General features: G+C 43.8%; 1 protein-coding gene across 7 annotated transcripts in view; it reads left to right on the top strand.

Moving 5' to 3' along the window:
- DGKI (diacylglycerol kinase iota) overlaps positions 1-21243 on the top strand; it is a 267208-nt gene that overhangs the window by 188227 nt on the left and 57738 nt on the right. For all 7 annotated transcript variants that reach the window (XR_013231404.1, XM_077339877.1, XM_077339872.1 and 4 more), the window contains 4 exons: positions 10589-10668; positions 12607-12651; positions 17698-17767; positions 19352-19392. Coding sequence is in view for 6 of the 7 variants with exons in the window: in XM_077339877.1 (XP_077195992.1) it covers positions 10589-10668; positions 12607-12651; positions 17698-17767; positions 19352-19392 (236 nt within the window). In the remaining variant the exon portion in view is untranslated. The remainder of the gene's footprint in view (positions 1-10588; positions 10669-12606; positions 12652-17697; positions 17768-19351; positions 19393-21243) is intronic.

Consider the following 21243-nt stretch of genomic DNA (forward strand, 5'->3'; position numbering starts at 1 on the left):
GCCATTTTGGGATTGAGGGGGTTGTTGACATGACCATGTATGGATGTATCACCCAATAAATGTTTAACAAATTATATAATTAATTAACTTCTGCCCATTCAGGAAAACCTTCCAGGGTTATCAACAAACGCCAGGGTTTCACGAAACTCTGGTTGAGAAAGCCTAGTGTAATGGTAAACCTTATGTTTCTGGTTTGTTCTACAACCCAAATCTTATTGGATTGTTTCTTGAATGCCTCACTGATTGTACTTACTCACTGTGTGTAATCCACCTCCAGTCCAAGTGAGAAAGGGAGACTTTAAATAAATGTATGGAAGCATAAGGAAATATCTGGAAGCCTTCAGGCATGGCCTGGAGATGTGGGCCCATTATGTGTTTGGTTAACTGGTTTTCTTCCTGTTCAGTGCTGAACCAGAAAACAGGTGAAACAGAGAGAAAATAGCTGGTATTAGAGATGTCCTGGAGCTGAAGGGAAGATATCAAGTCAAATAGATATCAAGCATGTGCTGCAGGAAATGTCAAACTCTAATGTGCTTCAATGCCCTGAGTGCAGAATAGGGGTACACCCTAGAAAAGCCCCAGTTTGGCTATAGCTTCTGCACCCTCTTCCAAAGTCTAGCTGTCATAATGATTAATACACTCTTGATATTTCCACAAGCATAAAATCCTCATCTAACATTATAAATAAGAAAATCAATACCTGCCTATCCTTTTTTTTGATGTAAAATGTATTGCTTGTCATCAGGGAATCCAGTTGTTGTGACGTGATTGTTCTGATACGTTTTTGTTAACACGTCTATGCGCAAAGCCATCTAGTGGTGCAGAACAGCCATGTTAGCTGCTAGCTCGGCTCGTGTTTTCCAGAATAAAAAATCCAACAACATTCAAAACCTTTAGTGACACATAAAAGGAATTCGTCTGCAAATAAACGAGTAAGAATGATGACCTAAACTGAAAATAAAACAGATCACAGATAAAAGAGAAATAACCAGTTGTACATTCGCCCATAATATGCTCAATAAGTAATCGTTTACATCAACAATAAATCCCAGTGGCCGATAATTATTTCTTGCATATCTGATTTCCTTTTTGTATCACAGTAGCCAAAAAAGTCAGCTACTGGTTCTGTTATTTCCAGGGACTTATCAGCTCATAGATGTTGAGTAATTCTATCCGTCGGGCAAAGGGAATCTGCAGTAATAGGTTCAGTAAATTGGTGTCTGAGCATAGAATGCGACAGGCAATGGAATAAAATATGTGATATTGAGTCAGTTTTTTTCAGTATCAGAGGGACTCCAAGTTCCTTGTGCAAGGGGCTAGCAGGGCCCAAGGGATATTATATCACCTATATCTGCATCCAGATGTTACAGGCAAGCCATTGTGTGTTGTAACAATGAAATACTGTGTCTTTCATACTCACTCCCATCTTTCATATTTAGCAGTGGAATTGCAAACCAAGACGTTTCTGACAAACCACTGTTTGTTGTCAGGTCTGATTGATCTGAGCAGATATTAGCAATGTTCTGAACATTAACAAATCATTTGTTTTCAGCTTACAAACCAGGGTTAAATCAACGGTTAAAATGTGATTGCTGAGAGAGGTGGGGAAGAAAGAAAGTCAGAGGCAAATACTGGTTTGTTAAAGTGTCAGGCATACATCTTATGACAAATTGTGGTTTATTGAAGACTTCCTAGTTTGCAATTTTGGTGCTGTTCTTAAGGAGCAAAAGGAACCCAGGCGTATTTATAGTATCCTCACCTAATTCTCATTCATGGCTTCTGAATGCAGACCACAACCTAGCACTCCTCCAAGCAAAGTCTAAAAGACTTCCTCCAGCTTGAGACTTCCTCCAACTTAGGTGATTGTTCCTCCAGCAGAGGTGCAGCCTAAGCTAGTATAGTTCCTCTTATGTCATTCGTCCCTGGCGAGTGTCTGCAGTGGGCAGAATGCTAAGAAAAATCTCCTACCTCCAGCAATGAATAAGAGTATGAAGCAAGTATTTCTCATTTCTTCCATTTATGACCCACCATTCTTCCATTGTGGAACTCAAGGTGGTCCATGTGGGGCTCTTATATCCCATGCAAGCCCCACTGGGACCCCAATGGGCTTCGTTTCAGCAAGGTTGCTGTGACAGGTCTCTTCGGATCATACCTTCAGGGTCCCAGGCAGACACCATTATCACCGCTGAGAATATTCCTATTAATTTCATGATACGATCTCATAGGCCTAAAATCCTTATAAGCCCAGGGAGAAAAACAATACATCATTACTGGAGGGAAGTACCGTGATAATTAATTGTCACATTCATAGTGTAGAAGTCAAAGGAGGAGGTCAGCTGCTCTGGCGACACGCTTGATGACAACTCCTTAAAATGAAGTCCCTTTCCTTGGTGACACACACTGAGTCATTAATCAATGCAGGATGTGGCGGCTAGTGATAACAGTTTAATAGAGTCTTGTTCCTGCATCTGGCTCATTATTCATATTCAATTACAAGGCTGGCTATTTGTTATGTAACAAAGCATCGGCCTCCTCTTTATAATATGGGATTCCCTGGTAATTACTGGATGGTGAATCTTCTAATTGGTTTGCTTATCTTCCTGTAGAAATATCCTTATTCGGCTTAGACAGTCTCCCCCTTCCACCTGCACACACCTTTTCATGGCTTGCTGGCACTCTTCCCAGGAGTCGTATTGGGATGCCCTTGGTAAAGATACAAGCACGAACACATCTTTTGTCATCCCTTGACACATAAATTAATCCGGAACATTAAAGGCTTCATCCCCCAGTTTTCTGAGTGTTCTTCAAGAAGATGACAGCTGGGGTTTGTGGGGTGGAGGGATCTATATCTATATCTATTTCATCTATATCTATCTATTTCTCTCTCATGCTTGAAGGTGTACAAAACCGATGCCTGCCTCATGATAATCTGAGGCAACAGTTGTACTGCTGTTAAGAAATGGGGGGATGGTATTTGGAAGGCCTCTTTATTGACTTCAAAAATGGCTGGCGATGTCACCAATTCATTTGCAGAGCAGTAGTGTGACTAGCTGACCCTGCCTTGAATGGCCCCAGACTAGCCTGATCTCTGAAGCTAAGCAGGGTCGGCCCTGCTTATTTGGGTGGGAGACCAGCAAGGAGGTCCCGAGAGGTGGGCAATGACAAAACCACCTCGGGAATCTGTTGCCTTGACAATCCTACAGGGTCACCATAGGTTGGCTGTGACTTGACAGCTAAAAGAAAAGTGTGAGGACCTGCTGTGCTGAACACCGCTATGACCTTCTGGTTCTATTGAATTCAAGGGCATACCTAGGGCTAGAATAGTGCTGTATGTGGCCTAATGCAGAGGTAACCTTGGCTGTCTCAAACTATGGTCTGCAGATTAGAAGCCATCTTTGTAAAATGGTGTCTTCTTTCACACGTCTGGCACAGACCCCTCTTCATTACACGTATTGCTTTCCACTATGCTTTCGTCTCACACCTGCATCAATGCGGAGTAAGGTTCTTGCCTAAACCAGAATTTGAGTACAAGATTTATAGTGGTTGTTGAAGAAAAGAGTCCAGGTAGCATTAACTATTGTTCGCACCTGTCGAGATGTAACAAGGAAGGTGTTGGGGAAGATCTTCCAAGGAGGGAGGGCAGGAAGAGGGGATGGTATAATTTATGAAGCTGGTTTCTGATCTGCAGCTCCACTTTGCAGGGATCCTGGCTTATATTTGCACTGCACTTGAGTGTCTCAAACTCATGAGACCACTCATGAGAAAACTGATTTATATTACTGTTTGCTACCTGTCAAGAGCAGAGTTAATGATGTGTTAAAGAGGAAAAGCACCTCTGCTCAGTAACGTAGCATTTTAGAAGACAGAATTATAACCAGATTGTTCTTTAACCTGCTTCTGTATCAAGGCCACCCTTAAAAAAAAAATCAGAATTTGGAGTCAGCTAAATAAACTCTCTGCTGCCCAAGGTGAGTTGCAAATTAAATGTTTATACTCTGCCCAAGTCCTTTTATCTAACTTCTACACAAGAGCATAGAAGGAGTCCTGATGGATCTGCTGAATAGTCTGTCAAGACATCGCCTTTCTCAAAATGGCCAGTCAGATGCTTTCAAAAAGCCCACAAGTGGAGCATGAAGCCAAATAGCTCTCTCTTGCAATTACTCCCCTCCGCCAATAGATTTAGAAAGACATAATGGAGACTCCACTTAGCAATCATGGCCAATAGTCGATAAATCTATTCTGTATGGATGTGTCTAGTCCCCTTTTCAAGATGTCTCAAGCAATGGCTCCAAACATATCATGTGGTTATTCATTTAGCTCTCTGGATAGTTTGATTTTTTTCCCCTCCAGAGTACAGAAATAGATATATTTTTACTTAGACAAAAGTGCTGAAGGTTGATGATGTTGCAGATTATACTAATTCATTATTTCTGCCACTGAGTTTTGTTCGTTGGCTTTTTTCTTAGACATGAAATTTCCCCCATTCCCTTAAGAATTCCCCCCAAAATACTGCAGCTTGGCCAGTTGTTTGGTGCATACTGGATTTGCCCAGCTACTGACCAACAACTTCTTGACAAGTTTTAGTCTTAATCTAGCTCTTCTATTTCAGGACAGATTAGATCTAAACACAGCGTGAATTAGCATGACTCTTGCTTCAGCACAACAGCTTCAGGAATATGAGTAATTTCTTAATGTTCCCCGTTCAATATCACCACCAAAATAAACTATAAATGACAAAAATCAAAGCATCGAAAGAAAGAACCATTTTATTCTCCCTCTGGCAGCACTGCAGGAAAGCTATTAAGATTTTTGCCTGAGACATGTCTTCATGATGGAGCATCAAATGCTCCGACATCAGTGTAATAACCTGGATCACCGTTACTCAGAGTAAATAAAGTTTGCTCTCCTTGTTTGCTTGCAATACCAATTTGATTCTATCGGTAGCCTCATCTAAAATTGAATTTTTCTCCCAGTATCTAACAACTCATCATAATGCTGCTCAGAGTAGATTAGTCTTGACACTAGAGTGGTGGTAGGCATCACAGTTTTGGAAATCCTGAGTGATTAAAGGGAGCTGTTTTGTCCTTTGAGGGCAACAGCCAAGTTTACCTGATCTTTTTTTCTTTCTTTCTTTCTTTCTTTCTTTCTTTCTTTCTTTCTTTCTTTCTTTCTTTCTTTCTTTCTTTCTTTCTTTCTTTCTTTCTTTCTTTCTTTCTTTCTTTCTTTCTTTCTTTCTTTCTTTCTTCCAATTTGATGTAGTGGTTAGGAGTGCAGACTTCTAATCTGGCATGCCAGGTTCAATTCTGCACTCCCCCACATGCAGCCAGCTGGGTGACCTTGGGCTTGCCACGGCACTGATAAAACTGTTCTGACCGAGCAGTGATATCAGGGCTCTCTCAGCCTCACCCACCTCACAGGGTGTCTGTTGTGGGGAGAGGAAAGGGAAGGCGACTGAAAGCCACTTTGCGCCTCCTTTGGGTAGAGAAAAGTGGCACATAAGAACCAATTCTTCTTCGTCTTCTTCTTCTTCTTCCTCTTCCTCTTCTTCCTCTTCTTCTTCTCTCCCTTCCTCCCTCCCTAGCAGATCTTGAATTCCACTAAGACAGAGTTTCAATGAACTTCTTCCTCTTCCTCCTCCTCCTCTTCCTCTTCCTGTTCTTCTCTCCCTCCCTCCCTCCCTCCCTAGCAGATCTTGCATTCCACTAAGACAGTGTTTCAATGCAGGTATGCACTTAAAATCATCCAATATGATTGTGCATAGCACCTGAAAGGTAATCTAATCCAATTTTCTCCACCGAGGCAGGAATCAGTGTGACTAAATCATTTCCGAAAGATAGATTCATTAACAGTTCATCTTTTGAATTCTAAACTATCTTCTGATATAACTTTTCTCCACAGGGGACTGACTTTGACTTTTTATCACAGGTGAAGCCACTGTTCCCAAAATCTTGAGCGTTTTGTTTTTCGAATGAGGTCACCAACCTTTATGACTGAAGCAAAGAGCTTTAAATTGCATTGTTGGTGCTTGGTGAAATCACAGAAACCACAGGAATGCAGATGAGCAGTTCCAGTAATCAGGGTTTCAGTTCTGCCTCTTGATGTCTATTCCCGCTTGCTCTGCCACACGCCCTCACAGCACTCTCTAGGCATAAAAATAAAAATCTGCAGTCTTTGAGTGTATGTGTCTTGGAAGTAGAATCAGTTATGCAAAATAAGCCTGTCTATATTGATTGCATATTACATGGGAAGGCCCCATGAGGACCCCATAGAGAGTCTTCTCCCTCCTCTCTCTTTAAGGTTGCCAGCTCTGGGTTGGGAAATACCTGGAGACTTTGGGGGGTGCAGCTGAGAGTGGGTGGATCTGGGGAGCGAAGGGACCTCAGTGCTGCATAATCCTATGGAGTCCATTCTCCAGAACAGCCATTTTCTCCAGGGGAACTGATCTCTTTAGTCTAGAGAAGACCTGTCATTCCAGGGGATCTCCAGATCCCACCTGGAGGCTGGCATCCCTGTCTCTCTTCCTTTTGTCTCTCCTCCTCCCTGTTCTGATCATCATTCTGAGAGAAGGCTTCGGTATCCATCTGGGTTGCTATGACAACTCAAAAAATCTTGCAAGAGGCTCTGGAACTCATTTTGGGTGGTGATGGCTGTCACAGTCCTGTGCTCTGTGTGTACTCACATGCATATTGTACGTTGACCTGTGTGCAAAATTATGCTCTCTCTTCCTACCACCACTCCAAGATATAAGGCCCAGTCTTTCAAGTGATCAGGGCCTTAGGGGACCTGATACGGCTGCCTCTAAACAAATACAAAACACAAGTACATTCCAAATACTTTTGCTTCCCCCCGATGTGCATGCGTTTTGCTAGAATGCAAGAGCAGCCTGCAGCATTTGGGAGGAATTTCAGGCACAGTTTGCTTTCGTAAACAGGAAAGAAGCTTTATTGCTAAAGCTTCAGTTACAGCACATACATAGTTTGGACAACATAGATCTAAGGAAATAAAATGAGAACAACAATCTAAGTTGCATTACAAAGCAGGTGCCTTAGATGTAACAAACACATCCCCATACTCCTTGCTCTGCTGTTATAGAGGAGGACGAGGCCACTGGTTGCAGCATCAGAACAAAGGAAGATTTCACCTTTTAAAACTCCTGTTTGCATGACCTCCCCTCCCCCCCGAATCCAGAGGTAGGAATCCTATCCCTTGTGCAGAATTCTCAGCTCTCTGCCAATTGTAAGTTTGCCATAGGATGATTATGATGATGTCATCCGTTCAGTTGTGTCCGACCCTTGGCCATTCTATAGGAAAGTATTCGCCATGCGTCCCTGTCTCTGACTGCTTCTTTTAGTTGATTCATGGTCATCCCTATATCGGCTTTGATCGTGTCAAACCAGCAGATACTTTGGCGTCAACATTTTCTTTTGCTGTTGACCATACCGAGCATTCATGATTTTTCTAGCGAGTTTGATCGCATGATGTGTTTAAAGTAATTGAGCCTTAGCTGTAATATCTTCCCTTCCTAGAGCCAGTTTGGTGTAGTGGTTAGGAGTGCGGACTTCTAATCTGGCATGCCACGTTCGATTCTGTGTTTCCCCACATGCAACCAGCTGGGTGACCTTGGGTTCACCACAGCACTGATAAAATTGTTTAGACCGGGCAGTGATAACTCTCAGCCTCACCCACCCCACAAAGTGTCTGTTGTGGGGAGAGAAATGGGAAGGCGACTGTAAGCCACTTTGAACCTCCTTTGGGAAGGGAAAAGCGGCATATAAGAACCAACTCTTCTTCTTCTTCTTCTTCTTCTTCTTCTTCTTCTTCTTCTTCTTCTTCTTCTTCTTCTTCTGACATAGTGGGTTTGCTCCTCTCTAAAACCATCTTGTTGGTAACTTTGGCTGGCCATGGTATTCACAGCATTTGTCTCCAGCACCATAGGATAGCTGCTTGTAAATTTACTGACAGCTTATCCTGCCTGCAGCTTTTATACATATAGATATCTGGCTACAGGGCAGTTTGTATTAACCCTGATTGTAAGTATAGGGTTGCCAGGTCTCCCCCTGGCCACCGGCAGGGAATGGGGGTCAGAGTTGCCAGATCAATCTTAGGAAAGTCCTGGAGATTTGTGGGATGGAGCCAGGGGAGAACAGGGACCTCCCTGGGGTATAATACCACAGAGTCCATTCCCCAAAGCTTTAATTTCCTCCAAGGAAACTGATCTCTGTAGTTTGGAGGTAAGCTGTAATTCCCGGTCCCTCCAGGTCCCTCCTACCTGACTCGGTTTGATTGAACATATTTCAGTAAATCTACCTTTGAGCCTTGAAGTCAGCTTGTCCTTGTCTTCCAGGGGCCCTCCCACCTGGAGGCTGGCATCCCTATGTAAACATGTGTTTTCCCTAAAATCTCAAGCAGCTGCTTTTTCAGAGGAGTTATTAGCTAATCAGCTGCAGCAATTTATCATTGTTTTAGCGCAACGGTTGGGTTTCCCAATGGGGGGGGGGCATTTTCCCAAAGAATGTCATAAAAAAGAAGAATTTTTATGCTAGCCACATAATTCCCTTAGCAGGATGGAACTTCTAGAGGCACATAATTTCTCTGGGGTGATATACTGGCCCTTGTTGTAAAAAGATAGAAACCCACCCTCTAAGCAGCGGCTAATGAGGAAACAACACAATCAGAAATGGAAGGTTCTTTAAAAAAAACATCTATCAAGGTTCTTGAAGGCTGGAAATTTTTTTGTTTTGTTTTCTTTGGGCCCAGGAACATAATCATCAAGAACAAGCAAATTTAATTCTCACCGAGTAGCAAATCACAGTTTCATTGGTTTGAGGCTGTAACTGCTTTTCTTATTCACTGGCTCATAGCATAATGTTGCAGTGAGAATGATGATCTCCTCAAAGTTCTTTCAGGCTCCTAAGAAAAGTGGGATTTGAAATGGAATTTCACATCTCTATTTATCTCTCTCTCTCTCTCTCTGTCTATGACATGTTTATCTCATCCTTCATGCAAGGAAGACTTGGCAATGCACAGCCCCTCCCTCCATTTTCCGTCCCTCAGAATAACGGTGTTGGATTCTATTAGCTTCTCTGCTGGATCGAGGCAGAGAAAGAGCCTCTTTTGAGCCCTGAATAGACTAGGCCCACTATCATAGGATACATGAGGACAGAAAGAGATGCAGGACAGGATGTAATGAGTAGAATAATTGGGCAATATCACCCATCTTCTCTCTTGCACCAGCAGAAAAGCTGAGAGGATCCAATGGCCTGTGATGCAGATTAGTCTGAAGGAAAGGGACAGGTCAGTGAGCATCATGGCTGAGCAGGTTGGCCAGGCCACAGGCTGCAACACCCAGGAGCGTTTGGGAGATGATAGAGGCATGCTATGGACAGGCCTAGAGAGGCCAGACAGCCAATCTGGGTTTTCCCTGGAAGTGATGTCATGTTGCTGTCCTGATGGTGCTTTTATTGTGTATTTTTCTTCCACCATCGCTCCAAGTGGTGGCAGGAAGGGAGGGATGCCAGCAGGAGGGTTGTAGCAACCCTAAAAAAAGGGAGTAGAAACAGCCACTTGGGCCCATTATGCACGGCCGCCGAAACGGCGATTTCGGGTCACATGGAAAACGCGGAGGGGGAAGACGCGACGCACACCGGTTATTCACGGGGCGGGGCACGACGGCGGCAAAACCCAGAGTAACTGATTATGCACGCGGCGATCCGGGCGCCGCTTCTGGTTGCGCCCCGGTTACCCGGAAGCTGCGCTTTCTTCCGCGTTTCACTGACGCGGCTTTTTCGGCGGCATGCACCGAAGCTGCAGCCGGTTGCAGCCGGCTCCGTGCGTTATCCGTGATTTTAGTCGCCGCCATTCCACCCTGAATGTGCGCTAAAACCCCCGTGCATAATGGGTCTTGGAGGAGAGTTTAAAAAAAGATGGTAGAAAAGCTGGGGAACTGCCAGAGAGTATCATGCCCTAATGCAGCACGATACTGCAGGGAAGCAATGAAAAACTGCTCTTCCCATTAACATCTAATGTGTAACAAAGAATCCATGTGGGGAAAACTTAAATTAAAGAAACTAGGGTTGCCAACCTCCAGGCAGTAGCAGGAAAACTCGCAGAATTACAACTGGTTTCCAGGTTAGAGAGATCAGTGCCCCTGCAGAAAATGACAGCTTTGGGAAGATGGACTCTATGGGATTTTGCCCTGCTGTAGTCTCTCCCCTCCCCAAATTGGGCTCTGCCCCCAAAATCTCCAGGACTTTTCCAACCCATAGCTGGCAAACCTAAAAATAACCCTTTCCCCGTCTTGTGTCCAAGCAGCTCCTCTAATAGAAGAGGAAAGAGAAGTGATTCTGACCTCTTCTCCCTCCTCTGTTTAGACTCGTGACCTGCATGGTTATTAATCCCCTTCAGTTCTCCATATCTAGGGTCTGCAAAGCGGAAGGGACAATTGGGAGGAAAGGAAAGTGACAAATGCCCAAGCCTTCCACAGGTGGCCTGTAGGATCCAATCCCTACAAGGATCTGGAACGATATCTTTGAGACATCTGTTTCAAATGGTCTTATTGTTAATAGGAATATTCGTTTTTCTCCCCTAGCCATTCCTCTGGGAATTATCGTTGTACGCGGAGACTGTGACTTGGAGACTTGTCGTATGTATGTGGATCGTCTGCAAGAGGTGAGTGACTGCTAGTAAAGAACATTATTAGGAAATTAGCTTTTCTTGCCCAGCAACCCCAGGATGGAGTCAATAAACTCAAGGACCATTTATTCTTGAGAAGAAAACTGCATTTCATGGCATTATTTTGTCTCTGCTTAGTTGTCTTGCTGCTTTGAAATGTTTTCAAAGGTGAGAAGATTTTTCCCCCCAGATGTAATTGAAATATAACATGCTATGCAATGTAAGCGCTCTTTGACGGGCCTGCTGTTGTGCCTTTGATAGAAGTCTGACCTGCAGAAATTATGTAGGTAAAGACTTGGCTGTCCCTTCATTTTTCTTTTGCTCACCTTCTGTTGAAGGAGCCCAACCAGGCCAGTAAAAATGAGATGGCGAGCTGATCTCTGATTATTAGCTAGGAGAGAACAAACGCGTCTTGAAAACCTGGGGGTTTAAAAATGGTTATGTCATCTGACTATATAACTCCCCATAAATCTATAGATAAGAAGATACATGAATTCATTACTCCTAATGAGAATGAGGCCCTGGGCTAGCCTAACCTCACCAGATCTCAGGAGCTAAACAGGACTGATGGGAGACAACAAAGGACGCTCAAGCCAGGGCCAGCCTCCTCTGTTCATCTCTTGTCTTGAAAACCCCAAGGTGTGACAGCTTGAGACTTGGTGGCACTTGATACACATACACATGCACTGATGCCCACTTTGAAGTGAAGTCAAGGCAGTAAGAAGAATACCGTAACTGATTTCGGAAAGCCAAAAATGGAATCTGTTCTGTATTTGGCTTTGAAAATACCTAGAAAATACTGATAAGGTAATTTTTTGGTATTTTTTGGCCTTGGATACAGCCTAATTCACATCTCTTCTAGCTGCATAGGGCTAATAAGTGTCACCATTATAAACTAGCCACTAAGAGAAGGAAATGAAGTATCAAGCCTACTTGCTCAGTATTTACTTTGGATCCAGAAGGACATTGCTCAAGAACCAATTTTCCCCCCCAGTTTTGAGGCTCAGTTTTGAAACAAGTGAATAAGTGATAAGATGAAAATGCCTCTGAATTTGTGTAGAGAGGTTTTTACTCCCAGGCAAATAACAACAGCTATCTCCATACATCTTCCCATACATCTGGGATTAGGGGGAATTGGTTCCTGGATCAACGGTATGACCATTGGGTAATCCTCTTAAACCTTGTTCAGGCAAGGTAAGCAAACCTTCATTAAAAAAAAAGATGTCCCACTTTTTGGCCCTTCCACTATCCTCTATGTGTCCTTTACAAATGCAAATGTTTCCCTTTAAAATGTTAATAAGAAAGCAGGGAGCCCACTTTCAAGTAGCAAAATAGTGGAGGTTGAAGGATTAAACCTGCTCTCCCGTCCATGCAGAAAATTCTTATTAGTTGTTTATTATTATGATATTTATATGCCACTTTCCCCCACCATCAACCTGAGGCTGCATAAGTCTGCAATTTGCACCTTATGGAGAGAACAAGATCTGTGATCTTATCTGTCTGAGCCCTGAGCCAGGTTCCACTTTGATTTGAAAGCCAAGAGTTGTTCTCTGAGTTCAGATGACAGTATCAGAAGGACCAGTTGTAAAAAGGTTAAGCCACATGTAGATGAATTTGCCACCGATGTCTAGGATAGTCAATCTGTGGTCTTCCAGATGTCAATGGACTACAATTCCCACGAGCCCCTGCCAGCAAATGCTGGCAGAGGCTCATGGGAATTGTAGTCCATGGACATCTGGAGGACCACAGGTTGACTAGAACTTTTGAGTGGTGTTAACAGAACCTTTGCCTTGGGTTTTGTTGCATCAGTGTTGTGATCGCTGTAGGATCACTATTTTGTATATGATATAATGTTATATTACTTCTTTTGCTTAGAATGCAGGCTGAAACTGGCCTTTGATTTACCACTATTTTATTTTGGGTTTCTCCCATTAGGATTTGCAATCAGTAACTTCATCTACGCAGCGAGTTCACTACCAGGTGAGAATCTACCCCTCCCCTGTTATAGTGACAAATATGGTGAAGTGTTTTGTTACCTTTTTGGAATACATTTCTCATTGAATGAAGGAAAAAACAGGACTATGCCCTCTGTTCTTGCCCCCAACTTCTGCATATTCAATAGAAGATCTGAGCAGAACCTCTTCATTTACACTTGAATGTACATAAGCTGGGAAATCCTGTCCATTGAAAGCGCCTTCATGTGTACACTGTGTGTACACATCAGCTGTAATGAATCAAGAAGGGAGAAAAAAGCATAGCCCAAAAACATGAATTAAGAACTCAAAGGTTAACAGAAGCAAAACATGAAAGTCTAATAATGCAAACCCTCCACATACAGTATAAATAACCAAATATTAAAAATATACATGCCTCTTCTGCCTGTGGTGCAGATCACTGGACTCCAGGGGGCATTTTGCTGACTGGGCTGCCGTTTGCATTATTCTTGGGAAAGCATATTGCTGTCGAACTGATAATGATGTTCCTTTGTGTTTATTCTGAATGTGTCTGAGCAGACTTTTGCAATCCGCCTTCGGCCCATTATGTAGAGAGCAATTATAAATAAACGTGTTAATAATGCAAACCATAAATGTGTAGTTTGTGAGGTCTAGGTCTCAGGCACAATTCATGTCTTGGTTGCAACCAGCATCGTAGAGCAAGTGCCACAGGTTTTGGTGATCTCTTGATTCGATGGTTTCAGAAAACTCCAGTGAATAAAGCTCATGGTTGGGAGGCATAACCCAAAATTGGAACTGACTCCTTCTCTGCCTGCTCTCTTGCCTTTCCTTGTCCCTTCAGCTCTCTCGCGCTCTTTGGCTCCGTCTCTAAACGGAATGCCAATTTGCTTCTCCGAGGCAGGCAGCTTGAAGTCTTTCACATCATCAATACTTGATGATGTTTCCTTTTGACGGCGTGCCTCTTCTGTAGCGTATTGGCTTTCTCGGATTCATATATCCTCCCGAAGCCTTTACTGCAGAGTGTCTTGCTAAGGTTAATTTGGGGGGTTCTTCCACAAACTGCATTATCTCGTTATCTACCCAGTATAAATTATGGAAAGGGGGAAAGGGCAGGATGACAAGAGCACTCGAGTCAGTTGATAGAACTCTCACTAATAAGGTGTCCTGGGCACTTTTAGGGGTTATAAACCAAATACATTTCCCTCTCGGGCTTCCTCTGGAGTTTAGAATGCGAAGAGTCAGCAGAAAGCATTTGTGTGGCCCAGCTGCAAATGAGAAACTTGTTGCCAGGCACCCATTGTGCTCTCCTCCTATTCTTTGATGCTTGCTGATCTGGTATGTTTAATGCATTAGCCCTCCATCCTCACGGTGACTGATAACTGCTCCTCCCTCGAGTTTAGCTGCAGAGTCAGGCTGCCCGACAAAAGTTCGGGAGAGAGAGATCAACTGTTTTCCAGCTCTGAGAGTCTGCCTGCCAAAGCTAATGCTCTCTGGCTCTATTCTTCGATGCCACTTTGCTGCGAGAAAAGTCAGCGTCTCTCTGTTGCTCAGTTTCTCATTCTTTTGTTCTCTTGTTATTTTTTAAAGCTGTGTCTGCAGCTGTAATCAGCCTGTGGGTTGAATGGCAACTTCATTTCATTCTGCCATCTTGTTGACTGGGTTTGGACCAAAATCTTGGTTTATTTGGTGCTTGTGGGGAATTGGGATTGGTGACTAGTCAAAGAAGCATAATGCTCTAGTTTCTTAGCTTTGAATGTGCTGGGGGATGATGTAAGGGGGGCGGGGCTAGGAGCAGCATTTCCTTTCCCAGCTTCCACATAAAAGGAAGGTAGTGGCTGGTGGCTGGTAGATGGCAAGTAGAAGTTCATAAGAAGAATCTTGCATGTTTGTGGGTGTTTTGGATGGGGTGACGGTAGTCAAGAAATGGTGTCCAGGAATTATGGCAGCTTCATGTCAAGCTAATGAGCATCACACTGGCTGCGATAAATTAGAGGAAACTTGATAGATGTGGCTGAAATAGTTTGGTTGTAAAATGTTTAGGGAGGGAGTTCTGACTTGTGACATACCAAGAAGACCTGATTGAGCTAGAAAATAAAGGTTTGGGGTCTCCAACACAATACTGATGATAGATTCAGATAGGTAGCCATGTTGGTCTTTAGCAACAGAACAGAATTCTAGTCTGACAAAGATCAACAAGGCTTTATTCTGGGTGTAACCTTTTGTGTGCATGCACACTTCCTCTGATACACTGAAACGGAAGTTCCCAGTCCATACATATTGGCAGATGGTGAGCAGCATACAACATAATAAAAATGTTTAACAGGTGCATGGACCAAACAGGAATAATAAGCTTAGCTGACATGGTCACCATTTGTTTGAATTGAATTCCGGGAGGGATACACAGTGAAGTAAATAAATACATCGAAGTTTGAAATCAAGTTTGCTGCTCAGGCTCCCCCTATATGTATGGACTGGAAACTTCCATTTCAGTGTATCTGAAGAAGTGTGAATGCTTATACCTTGAATAAAACGTTGTCAGTCTTAAAAGTGCCACTGGATGTGAATATATAGATTATATTTGCTGTTCTTTGTGCATTCTGGTGATAGGAAGGCTTTTTTTTTTTGGCAGCCTGCTTCTTATTGATAATTGAACTGAAGTTCTCAGGGGTATTGTGGTGCCATCTATGCTGCTTTCCCACCTTTGTACACCTATCTCAGTACAGAGTCTAAAGCAGGGGTAGGCAAACTGTGCACAAGGTTGAAGCCAGAATGAAGCCTGGGATGTTGGCTTGTCTGTCTGAGAGTTTCTTGAAAGTTTTTACATTTCTGCTGGGATAGCTACCATTTAAAGAATTAGAACGCAGTTGAAATTAGAAAAAAATTAGGGTAGCTGTTCAATAACTCAGTGGTAGTTGTCCAAGTCCCAAACGCTGGCAGGGGCTCATGGGAATTGTAGTCCATGGACATCTGGAGGACCACAGGTTGACTACCCGTAGCCTAAAGCATCCATGGGAAGTATCTGTCCAGCTGCTGCTTAAAGACCACCAGTGAGCAGGTGCTCCCCCCCTCCTGTCCTGACATTTAACATTCCAAAGGGGCTAATCCTCTTGTCCATTTGCTGTGGGCTTCAGACCAGATCAACCACTGGTTTTTCACATTCGGCAGGAGATCTCACATAAGGTGTTGCTGGAGCCAGAGTCCATCTTTGGTGGCAACAAGGAAGTGATAATTAAGAGACATCTTTTCTGCACAGTTTTTCCAGAGGAAAGCCAGCAGGGACGTGAGATAAGTACAATCACTTGTCTTCATCTGAAACCAGAGGAAGAAAAAGATCATAGAATCATAGAATCATAAGAGTTGGAAGGGGCCATACAGGCCATCTAGTCCAACCCCCTGCTCAACGCAGGATTAGCCCAAAGCATCCAAGAAAAGTGTGTATCCAACCTTTGCTTGAAGACTGCCAGTGAAGATGGAAAACCTCACTCAGAATCTAACATAAGAGTCCATCATTACACTGAATCCCATTGACTTCAGTTTGTTTTAGACATCTATTATCATGGGCCTGAATACATTATCTATGAATGTAAACAGCACCAATGAAATTGTGCAGGGCATTTTCAATCGTTACTGTCCCTTGGAGCAATAGGTTGGAGTTTGACTGTTTCGAACGATAGTGGTTGAGAGGCTATGTCTTCGGGATCTGAACACAGATTTCCCCTAATCTGCTGTTGGAATAGCCGTGCTTCCTGGCCCTAGGGAAGCACGCCTAGCCTCGACCAGGGCCAGGGTCTTTTCGGTCCTGGCCCCCACCTGATGGAATGAGCTCCCAGGAGAGCTGCGGGCCCTGCGGGACCCTTCAACGTTCCGCAGGGCCTGCAAGACGGAGCTCTTCCGCCAGGTCTATGGTTGAGGCTGGGGCTGCGGTGGTACATTGACTGGTCTCCCATGGGCTTCTTCTTGGACACCATTGACCTCCTTCTCCTCCACCCCCCCCTTTTTTAGGAAGCGGGGTAGGAAGGGGATTTTATTATTGTGCCGCCATGCTGTGATGTTTTAAAGTCTTTAATGGGAGTTTAATGGGGTTTTAAGACACTGTAACCCGCCATGAGCCATTTGGGAGTAGCGGGAAATAAATCGAAATAATAATAATAATAATAATAATAATAATAATAATAATAATATCTGCAATGTGCTAAATTGAGCAGAATGTAAAGAGTGTCCTGCAGGGGGCATCAGAGGAGATGTATATTTAGCATAGCTAGGATAGGAACTTCCTAAAGATTTCCAAACCATCTCCTTCAGTGTCCTGATTAGCTTTTTGAGTGCACTTCCGCCCTGCAGAACAGCCATTGTTAAGCAGAAGAATGATTGAGAGAGCTCTAACAGAACTGCTCTGTGAGAACAAGCCTAAGAAAACCGTGACTAGCTCAACATCACCCAGATTAAAGTCTGCTGCTCTTAACCATGACACCATGCTGGCCAAATATGGCTCTTTGACATATTTTCCCCATAGTACGTACCGCAGGTTCCAAGAGAGTAGACAATTTCATTGTTAATATGAGCCCCAGATAAAACTTAAAACATAGCAAAACTTGCCCATGGTGATTGTATGTGGGTCATGCAGATTTAGGGGCTTTACATTTAAGGCTAGATCATCACATACTTCTGAACAAGATGGTGGAATGGACCACACCACTGTTGAGTGCGAGCCCATTAAAAATAATAACTATTCCCAATATTGGAGGAAAGTAACTCTTGAAACTCAAAGGTATTCCTGTACTTTAAAGATATATATTCTTACTAGAAGGCAAGCCCATTGTAGCTGCAAATACAATGGGCCCCAGCATGGTCACACCCTGATTGGGCCAGATTCGAGTCTGGACACTGCCCAGGAGCCGGACACGCTCCACCCCCCAGGCAGTTGCACAAATATTAAGGAGAACCATGGATAAGGATTTTTGTGTGTGTGCGCCAGGCACAAAATAGTCATATGGCTTTTTTGGTTGGTGGAAGTTGTAAATGTGATTCTCCATGATCCATGGAGTGATTATGTTTGTTCTCTCCTAACCAGGATCAGGAAACGTCTTTCCCAAGAGGCCTATCTGTACAAAGACTTTCTCCTAGATGGTGCTTCCTAGATGGTATGTGTGACTATTCCCTATTTTGTCTCACTTATGATTTTGCCAGCAGTTTTGATTTGCCATTCGTGCTTCTGTTGCATGCCGCCCCCAGATGGCTGTGCAAATTACAAATTCAGTAAATCAAATCAAAAATGGGAAATCAATTTCACTGGAGATTTTATTAGATCAGTTTGTACTGTATATATATATATAACATTCATAATTTATAAGCATTTATGCATTGAATGAATGTCAGTTATATGCAAAATGACTGTTTATTAATGCCCAAACAAAGTAGAAAAGTGTATACTTTAAATAGGAAAAATTCTGCACAACAAACAGTATACTTTTTAAAAAAGTATCATGGGCTTGATTTACCCAAGGAAGAAGCAAAATCAAAATCACAAGGCTGAAAAATCTGAAAGTAGTCCTCTTTTTAAAAGTAGACCTCTGTCATTCTTGCAGCAGACAGATTGAGACATTCATCTTTAAAAAGTGTTTTAAGCATATCGGATATTTATACATATAGTAGGAGGAAACCTTGTTTCAAAAACAAGCCACAGAAAGGCAGGGGGGGTGGGAGGGCCCCTGCAGACCAGGGCGGGCCTGGCAGTGAGGTTGACCATCCAGGCCAGTGCAGCAAAGTGTAGCCCCCCACCACGCTCCAGCTCTTCCTATGGCCATGAGGGCAGGGAGTATGGGGTGGCGGAGCATGGCTAAATGACCCTCCCCAGCCTCCTGGTGGCCAGAAGGCTGGAGAACCTAGTGCAGGTATGACAGAGTGTACCTGGGTGTCCATCGCCAGCTCCCTGCCTTGCCTCCTGCCAGTTCTTCCTCCTCACACCAAGTCCCAGGAAGCAGCATGGAGGAGGAGGTAGAGGAAGAGGAGGAGGATTGGGGCAGGGAAGAACCTCTGATTGCCGTTCAGTGGGGGAGTGCCATCACCCTATTGAGGGCATGTCCCCCAGTGAGAGCCAATCAGAGGTCCAGCATGTCATCAGAAGGACCTGACACTTTTTATGAGAGGCATCTCTCTCTCTCTCTCTCTCTCTCTCTCTCTCTCTCCCTCTCTCTCTCTCATTTCTTCCCTTATGAGTTACTCTCAGAACAATAAATTGTTGACAGTGAGTGTATTTGCACTCTTCCAAGGCTAGCCTCATCCAGGGCCTTTGTCAAGAGATGACCCTTAATAGTGTTTGAAGAAAAGGCAAGAGAGGGCCACTTCTCACATCTTTAAAAACTGTTAATGTGCGGCAGGAGCATTCCATACTTGATTGCTAGTAAACTAGGCATTGCTTGCATATAAGGTCTTAATGACATTTTATACAACATGGTCTCAGTATACAGCAAACTCCGTTTCATATACTTATATAAAAGGCAAAATTGGGATATGACTTCTCATAAATAGCAATTGCCTCAGAATCTCTGTCTGGTATTTTTCACCAGCTGTAGGAGGAGAGAGGAGGAAAAAACACCAATATATATGTTAAAAAGAAATTGTCATGCTAGGATTGCTGATAAATTAATAAGTGAAAATTGTAGAAGCCTGTAATTTTTTTTTATTGGACTTTCTCTTTAATATATTTCCATTGTCTATACTTTCAGCAACTTCTGCTGATCGCTTTTATCACATCGACAGATCTCAGGTACATCACAATTTTTGTGTGCATGTAGCAGTCCGTGTAAAAGATGATGATATTGCGCAGGGTTGGATATTAACCATTGTGCTGAAGATGCAAAGGCATATGCCAAAGTGCTACTTCCTGCTATTAAATTATCTTCAGCCTACCCTGTGTGAATCCTGCGGCTACCTTTGTCATTTTCATTTTCTGCTGATGTCTCATGAAAGGCTGCATTGGAATCGTGGGACGCGATGCGTACGAATCAATTTACAATGCATCCCTATGTCACAACTTAGAACTTATGGAGTGACTGACTGGAAACATTTGTATCTCCATAATCAGGGTCCTCAAGGAGAACTTAGGGCCAATAGATCAGTGGTAGGGCATGTTCACCTTGAACTGGATGGCCAAGGCTAACCCCATCAGAAGCTAAGCAGCGTCAACCCTATCAAGTATTTGGAAGGGAGACCTCTGAGGAATGCCAGACCGGTGACACAAAGGCAGGCAATGGCAAAACCATTTCTGAACATCTCTTGCCTTAAAAGTCCCACTGAGGTTGCCATAACTCAGCTATGACTTGACAGCACTTTCCACCAACAAGACATATGTGTTGCATGCAGAAAGCCCCAGGTTCAGTTGCTAACATCTTGAGTTACAGGATTTCAAGTAGTGGATAGTGGGGAAGATCTTTCCGTGCCTGAGGTCCTGGAGAGCTACTGACAGTCATGTAGACAGCCCTGGGCCAGATGGGACCAATGGACCAAACTCTCTTCCTGTTTTGATAGGAGCACTGAGGAAACTTGGGAGCCATTGATTCAATAATAGATCTTCAAAACCAAAAACCAAGCTGTTCCCAAGCATTACCTAAATCAGGGGTAGTCAACCTGCGGTCCTCCAGATGTTCATGGACTACAATTCCCATGAGCCCCTGCCAGCAAACTCTGGCAAGGGCTCATGGGAATTGTAGTCCATAGACATCTGGAGAACCACAGGTTGACTATCCCTGACCTAAATTAATGGATTTCCAACCAGGGCTCCATAGGAGGTCTGGAGGGGGTCTGCGACCTTACTCCTCTTTCCTTAACAGACTCGACCACAAGCTAGGGAGCCAGCTGCTTCTATTCCTGCCCCTTCTGAGCATGAGGGAGTTCTCTCATGGTTTCAACACCTGGGAGGGGGTGGAGTCTGCATGCCTACTACTTCTTTAAACCACCTCTTGACTCTTCCCCCTCACTCCTCCTCGAGCCTGCCTGTTAACACGGGTGGTGATGTCACTTCCAGTGACATGTCATTTCCGGGGGCTTGGCAGGGAGGTGTGGCCAGCTGACCCCACTTCCAGGGCTTCTTGAAGCCTGAAAAATCACTGCAGGTTAAAAGATTGAAAAAGGCTGCCTTAATTAAGTTTATTTTTAAATTTATTTTTACATGTAGTGGAGTATGAACTGAATATTAAAAATTCCTTTCTGAGTTGTCACAGGGCAACCAGACAGTCAAAGAATGTTTATAGGAAGGAGGACCTGATGTGCCTTAAAGAAGAAGAGTTGGTTCTTATATGCCGCTTTTCCCTACCCGAAGGAGGCTCAAAGCAGCTTACAGTCGCCTTCCCATTCCTCTCCCCACAACAGACACCCTGTGGGGTGGGTGAGGCTGAGAGAGCCCTGATATCACTGCCCGGTCAGAACAGCTTTATCAGTGCCATGGCGAGCCCAAGGTCACCCAGCTGGCTGCATGTGGGGGAGCGCAGAATCAAACCCAGCTTGCCAGATTAGAAGTCCGCACTCCCAACCACTACACCAAACTGGCTCTCAAGGTTAAAACCAGTATGTAGCTTTAAGAGTTCGTCTTCCTGCTCTCTTCTTGCTTATCTTTCAGTAT

The sequence above is a fragment of the Paroedura picta genome, chromosome 5, assembly GCF_049243985.1.
Source record: "Paroedura picta isolate Pp20150507F chromosome 5, Ppicta_v3.0, whole genome shotgun sequence".
In the NCBI taxonomy this organism is placed as follows: Eukaryota; Metazoa; Chordata; class Lepidosauria; order Squamata; family Gekkonidae; genus Paroedura; species Paroedura picta.